Raw genomic sequence first — 10,893 nt, 5'->3', positions numbered from 1 at the left:
AAGTAATTTAAAAGTTTTGTCAATGTACATGTATACAGAGTTTCACCAGTTAGGCCACAGTGGATGATCTCTGCCATTGTCTAATGGCACAACCAAAAATGAGAACTCTGGACTCTCTATGGTAGGCTTAAGAAGAGAAAGAAAAAAATTGTGTAAAGTGCAGGTTTTCCCCAGAGTGAGCGTGTGCATTAAAGGTTAGAGGATTGTTCACACCTCATGTGTAAAAATACTTTTCACCTCTTATACCCTTATACAGTAGTTTTTGAGCTGGGTACATCCACATACATGTTCACCACAGAATGGAAACAAGACTTAAATATAGACAAAAGTGGATTTCTAGGTGCTGCTATGTATAAACAGATTAATTGTTGTTTGAGTTTAAAAATGTAGATTCTTATTGCTGGATTAGAAGTAGAGTTAAGGCTTCAGTTTTTCTTACCAAGGTGAGTGAGAGGGGTATTATTTCAGTTGTTGCTCATGTTTCGTCCTTATGAAATAGACACTGAGACAATAATTAAACAACAACAACAACAACAACCAGACAGTTATGTTGTTTTACTTCAGTGCATCAATAGCCTTGGAGACTTGGCTGAAGACTTCATCCACTGGCAATTCAGAGTTAACCTAGGCAAAGCAAGATCACACCATATGTGTATGTCAGATTTCACATAGGATTCATGTTTCACTGTTATATTTTCACAAGCATTGCAGATGTACTCACCTTCCTTACAATCCCACGGCCCTCATAAAAGGCAATGACTGGCTCAGTTGCTTTGTAATACAAGTCCAGGCGCTTCTTGATGGTCTCCTCATTATCGTCAGCACGGCCGCTGGTCTCACCACGCTTCAAAAGCCTCTTGACCATGGTCTCTGCTTTTGCGTCAACGTACAGCAGCAGGCAGGGTTTGCCGATCTGGGATCAAAGAGAGTTTGCTGATTTAAGGTTTTTCCTTTATTGTATGAATTGTATGAAGTATAGACCAACATATTATCTCCTACCTTCTTCTCAAACTCCTCGCCCTGCTTCACCTCACGGGGGTAGCCATCAATAAGGAAGCCCTTGGAGACATCAGCCTTGGCGATCATGGCATCCTTAATCATGTCTAAGACTGTGTCCTGAAAGCCCAAAACATTATGATCAACCTTCACAATGAACTTTTTTATTTCATCTGTTTGGTATTGCACAAATGGATAAATACAGTGCGCCTTATTTATTATTATCACTTGCAAAAGATGAAATCAATTCCTGTTTTAAAAAATAAATTAAATTAAGTCCCACTTTCTTACCAGGGGCACAAGCTCTCCCTTTTGCATGATGGCCTGGAGGTGTTTGCCCCTCTCAGAGCCAGAGGCCACCTCAGCACGGAGCAGATCCCCAGATGACAGATGGGTGTAGCCATACTTTGCCACAACCTTCTCACACTGGGTGCCCTTTCCAGAGCCAGGTCCACCTGAAAAAGAAAGACAGAAGGCATCAGTACAGCATGAAGCGTAACTATTAGTGGTCAAATGTGTTGCTGCCAAAGATGAGACAAAATTCAGAGTTTGAATGTACTCACCCACGACAAAGATGATCTTTGAATCTTTAATTTTGTCTGAAATAAGCAAGTACAAATGAGGTTATTAGTCCATACATGTGATATGCTTTCTTTTAAGCAAGAGTTAAATAAAAGGATTTTTTGTAACAAACCATCTCGAGGGTCAAATGTGGAGGAAACGCCTCCAGTTGAATCAGCGACACGCATATTTTCCATTATTTAGTTGCAGGACACAGTGTCTCCTGGTCCACTATGCTGTTTTGACTGTGCTTGCTTTGGTGTAGGTTTGTGTTATTGCTCAAACAGTGTCACCATGGCAACAGTTGTCACTTAATAATGTTATGTAGCCAGGTAGGACACTGCAGCTACATGCAACTGTTCACAGGACACTGCAGTCTGAGTTATAAATCTAGTGAGCAAAAAATTCTAATAAAACACAAGATATTAACTTAACTTAACTATATTGATAATGGGTGTCACTTTATTGTATGATAATTGCAAATCATGTTTTGTCAATTGTATATAATATCCTAATAATTTATTGGACTGCTTAATAACAACTGAATATATGTGTTTAAATGTAAAATAAGACCTCCACTGTATTCTCTAAAATCACCAAAAGAGGGCAGTAGAGTCCTAGTAAATAAAACAAGTCTGCTTCTGCCTTACATCAACTCTATAAAAATGCAAATACAAATCAACATTTTCCACATCATTAATCATTATTGATATACATTTACAATATTACTTAAACACACATGTTATTTACCTGCCATTGTGTTGCGTTAGTTGAGTGTTCTCTTCAACTACTAGACAAAAAAGGACACAGAAAAGTAAATAATTTTACTACAGCAGATGACAATAGAAGAATTTAAGGTCACACAAGAAGTCCATTGTTGTATAGAGAACTGACCCTCTTGGTTGACAGTGTCTAAGTGTCTGGACAAGGGCTCATTTCAAAGCAGGGGTTAATTTCACACAATTAAGACAACAGATACTTAGTCGAGCATGTTATCATTCTATCTACAGACTATTCCGTAAATCCCCAAAGACAGTCCCAGTAATGACTTATATTTATTTTTGTAGCAGCATAATCAAGATCATAAAGATATTTCTCCAAAAGTGCTCTCTGGTCTTGTTCACTTCTGGTCTTGTGTCTCATATGATCTGTTCAGACAATCTGTACCACTCTATGCATATATATGCAATTACCAAGGAATCCGAATTCTACTTTTTTCTTTGGCAATAGTTCTTAGTACTTAGACAGCACTGTAAGCAATTGCTGTTAATTTACAGCCAATTTTCACCACTAATCTGCTTTATTTATGTAATATGGTTTTGTACCTTACTTAACAATGCACTGTGGGCTGGTCCATTTGAAACAACAGCACAGAGGCCCTAAATAGTGTGTTAATGTTTTATATTACAGTAACAATATTTTTTGGAAATTGGGTTTTGCAGAGAGAATATTGGAGCTCAATAAGAAGTTTGATAATAAATTGGCATATTATTTTAAAGGACCAGTGTGTAGGATTTAGTGTCATCTAGCAGTGAGGTTGCATCTTGCAATTAAGTAAATACCCCTCCCCTCACCCTCCCCTTCCAAGCATGTAGGAGAACCTACGGTTTGCCAAAAATATGGCCTTCTCTAGAGAGCCAGTGTTTTACCATCAGAACTTGATCCATTTGGTCCGATCACATTTCAAAAGTCTAGAAAAGCCGCATGATTTAATTGTTTTATCTACATTCAAGTTAGCCAGAGGGTTCAACTTGAAGTTAGCCATCTCAGCTAGTGGAAGTCTTTAGTTAGCATGCTCCATGGCCTATGCAGCACATAGAGAATGCGCAGTATGTTTTCATCTGGGCAATGTCTTTACAGTGGCAAGTGACTTTTTTGGCTTCATAAGCTTCTGAGCAATATTCATAAGAATGAACGGGGCAAATTGAGTAGCTAGTAGGGATGTGCAGAGGGCCCAGTATTTGTATTTGTATCTGTATTTGTTGAGGCAGCAAAATTATTTGTATTTGTATTCAAATAAAAGTGGCAGGAGGTTTAAAAATCCTGTTTTTGTTTTTATTATGCTTTTAATTTTAGAAAATTAAAGTGTTACAATAAGTGTTCATGAAGTGTTCCCTTGGGAGCACTTTGCTTGTGTCAGTAGCTCAGCTTTATCTCTGGGGAACACCCCCAACTCCGGGAGTGATGTCCACATTATGAAATGTGCGTCATGTAGCAGGTGGATGTGACTCTCCTCTTTGAGACCTGCTGATAGACGTAACAGTGGAGCAGAGGTAAGAGACTGAAATAGCGATGTAACTGACCTGCACACTGGTATTTGACATGTTTTTTTTTTCTTACAGAAAACAAATAATTTTTAAAAGATTTCTATGAGACAAATATTCATTAAAAAAAAACACTATTTGTGCTTTGCCAAATAATGTATTTGTATTCGGGCACACCCCCAGTAGCTAGTGAGTTAGCTAGCTAACAGCACTCAATTCACTGGCTTCAAAGGGTTCCATAGGGTGTATGATTTAAAAATGTCACTTATCAGTGAGGCTGAGATTTGAATGTCACTGTATTTTATCAAAACAGTACTAAAGACCACAATTCATGGGGGCTGGACACCCTTTTTAAGGGTTGAAATCAATATTTAAAATTTTCCCAACCATATTGGTCAATACTAATACATATTTTTGTAAGAATGTTTGTACAAAGGCAGGTGCAAAACAAGCTAAGTTTTTCAGACATGCCTAATATAAGATAAATAAGTGGATTTTAAACAAAGACTAAGTTGTTTTTTTCTTTAGCTAATTTGACAGAAAAAGAAAGGCCATAAAAGTTCTAAATCCACATTTGGCCAAATGTCTGCAGAGACACTTATATAGCTTATCAGCGATGTACCCAAAATCTTTCTTTGTTTCTTATGTTTTTTTTAGAGACAGAGACAGTTACGTTGGATCTGTAAATTATTCCAAGCTCTTCACCACTGAGTAGTGCTTTGTCAGTCTCTGAGTCTTCATCGCCATCGTCATCAGGCACTCAATCTCATTCTAACCCATCACAGCTGTCGGCCATTGCATTATTGTTAAGCCAGGCAGGAAACAACGATTCAAGCAACAGACCTTCCACATCTCAAATACTGAAAACATGGCCAGAAAAATTCCATTTTCCCTGGGAACAAATGCAACAGGAAATATGCAATTGTGGAGCGACAATGGACCAGTGGAGCAATGGAGATGGTACAAGTGCTTGTAGATGAAATGAGGAGGTATGAGGCTAACCCCACTCACTCGCAGTGCCTCACTGTTATTCGAAATATCAAGTAGTACCGAAAGAATTTTGCTGATGTGACAGTAGATGGGTCACTTTTGGTTGGAGGTTTAATGTCACTTTGGTTCAAGTGAAAAACCGCATTGAGAATGTGAACTGTGACGGAAGCTGTGCATCGAGCCTCTAGATCCAGTTCTACATACAAGAGACACCTACAAGATTTCAGCCACAACTCCCTCCAGAAGAAATTTATGAGACTGTGGGGCAGAACTGCCAAAGACTGGAGGAGATTTACAGACAGGAGGGTGCAGGTAAGAAACTTTGGTGTAGTAAAACAGACAGCCTGGAATTATCAGCTTTATAACCATTGATTAGGCATTGTTATTGTACATTCCCAAGAGTTATTTTGATTAGTTATTTGTTTGTTTGTTTGTTGCTGTTTTACAGTGGCAGCACTGGAATAAATCTATGGAGAGGAACGACAACCAGCCAGATGATGTTCATATCTAACTGACCCAGAAGATTCCTATTTGAATCAGAACTGTCCCATAGACTGTATAAAAATAATGGACGTAGCCACCGGATATCACCCATTGGTTTGTGGGCTTCTGTTTTGAAGCCTTGAGTTTGGCATTTTGACCGTTGCCATCTTGGTTTTTAGTAGCCAGAAGTGATGAGAAGTGACCATATTTGGATAAGAGTGTGGAGCTGGGGAGGAGCTCCCCAGGGTCCAACTACAGCACCCCACACACTGCTGTGGTAGCAACTTGTCAATAACAAGCTAGCCACGCCCTAAAGCATACCCTGCTTTATCATCTATTTTACTCTGAATGGGGCCATAATTTACAAAATGAACATCAGACTTCCATACAATTGGACTTCTTTTCAGAGCCAGTTGAGTCGCCCCCTGCTGGCCATTAGAGAGAATACAGGTTTAAGGTACTTCTGCATTGGCTTCACTTTTCAGACTCAGAGCTACGTGCTTGGACTGTCCACACCCAGAGACTTTTCCTGTAGCTCAGCATGCACCTACTTCACAGGACTCTTTTGAGGGGTAAAACACAAGCCAATCTCACAGGACTATTATATTCCAGAAGTAAAAAGAACCCAAACAATTTATTTTCCAAATGTTGCTATTGTTGCATATTTTCAAAATGATTTCCTAATTATCAAAATGGTTTTAATACTACAGCAGAGAATACATTGCAGTAAATTTATATATTGCAGATATTTTTTACTGCTTTTTGAGAGAACCTAAACATACCTCATTGGATTCTTTATAGGTTAAATACTTATTCCCTCTGTATTAGTTGCCTTGGTATTCAGCCCACTTGTTTGATCCAAGGTTAAGATCAAGCTTGGTAAGATAAATCACTTATAGCAATAATTTGGAAGGAGTTACAATTTGTATCTCAGGTATTTTCACATTTGGTAAGGGGCAGTCTCTGACATGCAATGTAAGACTTTTAGTTTATTGCCATTGTTTTGAGCAGATACTATTAACTTTTAAATAAAAGTTTGTTTGATTTATATCCTTTCTAAATTGTGTATTTCTTATTTTGCATAATTTTCGTAATAATGCATATTTTTAAGCAGATGTCTGTAGCCCACAGAACAATAAAGTGCTAATGTTAATTGCATTGAAGATTGAGTTATTATATTATCAATTATGTCTTTTTAGAAAAACAGTGAGAAGTTAAAGTAATCTACTGGCAACCCCCCAACCAGAATGTTACTATTAATTCAAATAAGCATAGAAATATACAGCATTTCATTTTTACTGTACTAGACTGTATCAGTCAGTCAAAAGTATCAGTACTGTAGAATTACAGTGTTGCAGTTACTCTGCTGCCAGCAGTTTACTCTTATCTAACAGAAAAATTCTTTAAAATGCGGGTACCCTTCAACTCAACTCTACCTTTCAACGACTTTTTAACTTATCTCTTGTGCTTCACATCCACCACACAAACACATAAAAACATCAGCAGAAGTAGTAGTAGTAGTAGTACTGGCAATGTTGTTATCGATGTTCTCATATGCATCTCTCAAGGATGTGTCATTGGTGCATATTTTCGTAATGTGAATACTGATGATGCACAGAGAAAAGTTGATTTTCAATGTCTTTATTAATAGAGACATTACAATGTAGCCACACTAAACTTAAATTGAGCATAACAATACTGAGTTGCACTGTATGTCTCAACTCTGATAAAAAGTTATCTCCTATGGCCTTTAAGCTATTTTGAATATATTTTTGCAAACCAATGATAACCTGGCCTACCCGTGGTAGAACAGTAGAAGCCTCTGTCTGTAGCACATAGGGTTATTTAATGCTGACGATTCAAAATAAGACCACAACAATCTGTGGCACAGGAATCCCCATAAATTCTGGATTAATCGTACTGAGTATATCTAAAGAAGACAACGGCCCGATGGTTTCCTGTTTTTCTGACTTAAAGACAGACAAAAATGAGGAAGGAGATCGGGCAAAGTCATTGGTGCTGCTGTGTGTAAACAGATATCTTAGTTCAAGTAGCTGCTTGTCTGTGTCATGCCTCGGGTGGAAAATGAGTGTGTTTGACAGAACTGACTTAATATAATTTTAAGGTTTGGCTCAACAGGTGTTGCCTGTGCCAAAATAACCACCTAGTTTTGTACAGGCTGTAGGGAAGGCCTATAGTATACAGGCCAGATTTCTGATACGTATCTATTTCACCAGCACAACTATTTTCCACTGATGTTTGGAATTATTTCAGAGTCAGAATGCCATCTTTATGCCACCTGTCAATGCACAGTATATGGATCATATAACATCTATATATATTATCATCTTACAGTAACCCCCCCCTTTGCATACAGTTATGCAAACTCCAGTTTTGACTACTGAACTTGTCACTAGGTTACCAGGTTACTACATTAAACACACACACATGCACTATGCTCATCAAGTAACTTGAGAAGTTTCTGGTCTGAGTTCTGTGAAACCAGATTTTTGATAAAAAGGCTGATTTCTTAGGTTACTTAAAGCTGCTCATAAATAAAATAGAGGGAGTTCAAGAAGAGTTACCCTAATTACAAATATCTGTCCACACACTAAAATGTAATATTCTGAGTACAATCCCAGAAATAGAACTTACACAGACCATAAATAGCAAAGAAAAAACAAAAATAGGATAAGAAATATGAAAGATGAGTGAATTTGTCTCTCTTTTAAGACACACTCAACTAGTTCTTGATGGGTTATCCCAAACTTTACATTATTTCAAAACCCTAATTTACAATAGATACAGTAGAAATGGGTGACAGTACATAAAATTGCATGTAATATTAATAACGTTTTTAAAGTCAGAGACTTGAATTTGACCTTGTGACCTTGTGGCTGTTTGTTCACTGGCACATGGCTGCTATTCAAACAAATCTGTTACTATGAGGCCAGAATGATAAATATCAAAGGTGATACTAGTTGTTTCACTTCAGCAACACTGAAGCAGAGAATCAAATAAATGACAGTTAAACATGGTTCAAAATAATAATTCTGTAGCTAACACATCTTTCCTGGTTCACTATGAAGGACATACTGTAGCAGACTATACACTGAAGTTGCTACCAGCTTGTTCTCTGATTCTTACTTGCAATAGTCCTCTGTCCTAGTGGTGCTGCTTCTCAGGTGTCCAGTTTTATGTCAGCGGCTGTTAACCCTGTGGCCTGTCTAAATGTCACTTGGACGCTGGTATCTGAGTCAGCACAGTGCCTGTTTGGGAATCCCACTCTGACCTATTATGGTGCCATCTAGAGGGTGTCTTGCCTTTTTGGTATGTCAAACATGTTCTGGTTCTACTAAATTGCACAGCTCAAGATGAATTGCAATCAATACTGTATGTAATCAATATGGCATAATGATATTTATATATTGTAATCAATATGGCATGGAATTATGGAACAGAAACATACTATTCGGTGGAACATAACATGGCTTTGCTGCAGTGTGATTGCTCTAATACTTTCCCCAACAGAAGTTGTATAATTACTAGATATAGATGTGGCATGGTGTTTAAACTGGACTTTATCATATGTAGACAAAGCCCTGTGAATGTTGGACTAGGATTGGATCCATATTATGTTCCTTGAAATGGACGCATTTCTTAATAATACATAACTATTGCAATGCCATGCATAGCCAGAATGCAAGAGTACTTAGAGAACCAGATATATCAGTGGAGTCACATTTGAACACGTGGGTTTTTTGTAATTCTATCTGTATATTGAAATATTAAGATACTGGGTTCACCACAACCCCCACCCGATGTCAATATATCATGCCTGTCCCACCCCAATGTCTTATTACTGTTCTTTAACATGTAGCCCAGCTAAAAAAAGACTCAGTCAGTCTGCAGCTGTTAAGGGATAGCATGTCAACCATTCTCAAAGAGCACATGGGGATGAAGCTTTCACTGACTGCCCTTAGAAGCAACAGGAGCGAAAACAAAGTACTGAGCACATAATCTATTAGTGCATTCTCTCTGTACGGTTGGTTGCTAAGGTGCTCTGCAATTTAATTGAGTGCACTGTCCCTTTAAGGGTGAACAGGGGATCCTTTGACGTCAGTGCAGTGGGAAATATTCCATGTTGTTTGTGAAAGGATGGAGTGAGATAATTTCCGAGTTAGCTGTGACTGTCACGAATGTGTTTGTTTTCCAAATTGCAAGGTTTGATTCTCTTAATCGTGTGCCGTCTATTCACAAGAATCAATGTCACTCAGCCCCTAAGCAGCTGTCAATGACCATTACTAGGAGCTAGAAACATGGCAGAGGAATTAAAAGGTTGTATAAAAACGGCTTTCAATGGATGGAGGTGGAGGAAAATGTTTTTATAGTAACCGTAAACAAAAAAAAAAGAATAAAAAAAGAATCAATGACAGGACTACATATTTTCAGCAGAGTAATTATGCCATCCATTGAGTGGCATCACTGTGGGTGACATACAAGACCTACATGCCCTTGCACTATGAAGAAATGCCTGATCTACTGACACTCAACCATTTTAAACAGTGTGACTAACCAAAGTGCTGAGACAGATGACAATTTACCATTACAGTCTCTGCTTCTGTAATTCTCACTCTCCATCCCATCAAACAGCCCTGCCCACTCTGCCTGCCCACTCTCTTTCTCTCTGACATGTCTCTCTGTTCATTACACATTCTGACAAAATCCGACCCTTTCCCTGCCATTTCCTGCCTGCTTGTCCTCTATGGAGCCTTTGTCCTCTGTACTGACCTGTCTTTCGCGCTGTGGCTCTAGATCCCAGTGCAAGGGGCTTCCGTCCCTGAATCCCCGTGTGTGTGTGTCTGCACAGTTCCTGCTGCACGGCAGCCCTCCCTCCCCCATGCTATGCCTTTTTATAGCTCAGCTGAGCCTGCTCAGCCTGCGCTGCATTCTGGGTAAGAGGGAGCAAGAACAGGCAAGGAGAGTGAGGAAGGGAGAGAAAGGGAGATGGACAGGAGGAGGCACGGGTGAAATTAGAGAGAGAGAGAGGAGGGGAGGGCTGTGGCAGTGTGCACAACTAAGTATTAGTTCAGGTCATTGGGTGACAAATGGCTGCATGAGAATGTGTCACTGCAGCTTTCTTTTAAACTTAAAATGTATTATAGAGACCATATTTATGAGGATGTAAGCTAAAAGCGGATGATTATTTGTGATGGTAATGTATTGTGTGCATGATCTGGTGCAAATATTCAAAACCAGAAACCATACTGGAGTGCTTTGTAAAAATGAAAGTGACACAAAAAAGGGGGGGAAATGGAAAAATATATTTTGACTGTTGTTATAAGAGAACTGAGAGACAAATCAGACATAACCAGCATGTACATGGTTAATTCGTTTCAATAAATTCTTTACATTCCTGCTCAGACTTGATTATGCAACCAAACTGGAAGATAACCAACACGTTTGGTCAGTCCTTTGTGCTTTGTTCCAAAGATTAGAGGTTGGGAAATTCAATCCATTGATTGCACTATTCTCAGGAATCGAATGCGCTCTAACTGTAGTAATACTTCTGTGCTATAGAGGTCAGTGTTAACAATGT

General features: G+C 38.6%; 1 protein-coding gene across 2 annotated transcripts; it reads right to left on the bottom strand.

The window, feature by feature from the left end:
• Positions 1-540: 540 nt before the first annotated feature.
• ak1 (adenylate kinase 1) lies at positions 541-10,241 on the bottom strand. 2 transcript variants are annotated; one of them, XM_067573645.1, is made up of 7 exons: positions 10,086-10,241; positions 2,308-2,344; positions 1,560-1,595; positions 1,288-1,451; positions 1,000-1,116; positions 722-913; positions 541-624 (listed from the first exon to the last, which is right to left on the bottom strand). In XM_067573645.1, the coding sequence occupies exons 2-7, from the start codon at positions 2,312-2,314 to the stop codon at positions 556-558; spliced, it is 585 nt and encodes a 194-aa protein (XP_067429746.1). In that variant the 5' UTR covers positions 2,315-2,344; positions 10,086-10,241; the 3' UTR covers positions 541-555. The 2 variants fall into 2 exon arrangements, with proteins under 2 accessions (XP_067429746.1, XP_067429747.1); XM_067573646.1 differs by lacking the exon at positions 10,086-10,241 and adding an exon at positions 8,442-8,462.
• Between the last annotated feature and the right edge of the window lie 652 nt (positions 10,242-10,893).

This window comes from Thunnus thynnus, chromosome 19 (genome assembly GCF_963924715.1).
Source record: "Thunnus thynnus chromosome 19, fThuThy2.1, whole genome shotgun sequence".
Classification (NCBI taxonomy): Eukaryota; Metazoa; Chordata; class Actinopteri; order Scombriformes; family Scombridae; genus Thunnus; species Thunnus thynnus.
Note: the sequence above shows the minus strand (reverse complement) of the source record. Positions and strands in the feature narration are given on the sequence as shown.

Bases quoted from the DNA above. Each gene is read 5' to 3' on its own strand.
- ak1 (XM_067573645.1), bottom strand. The intron at 1,452-1,559 runs GTGAGTACATTC...TTTCTTTTTCAG, and splicing joins AAAGATCATCTTTGTCGTGG to GTGGACCTGGCTCTGGAAAG. The intron at 625-721 runs GTGAGTACATCT...TGCTTTGCCTAG, and splicing joins GCCGTGGGATTGTAAGGAAG to GTTAACTCTGAATTGCCAGT.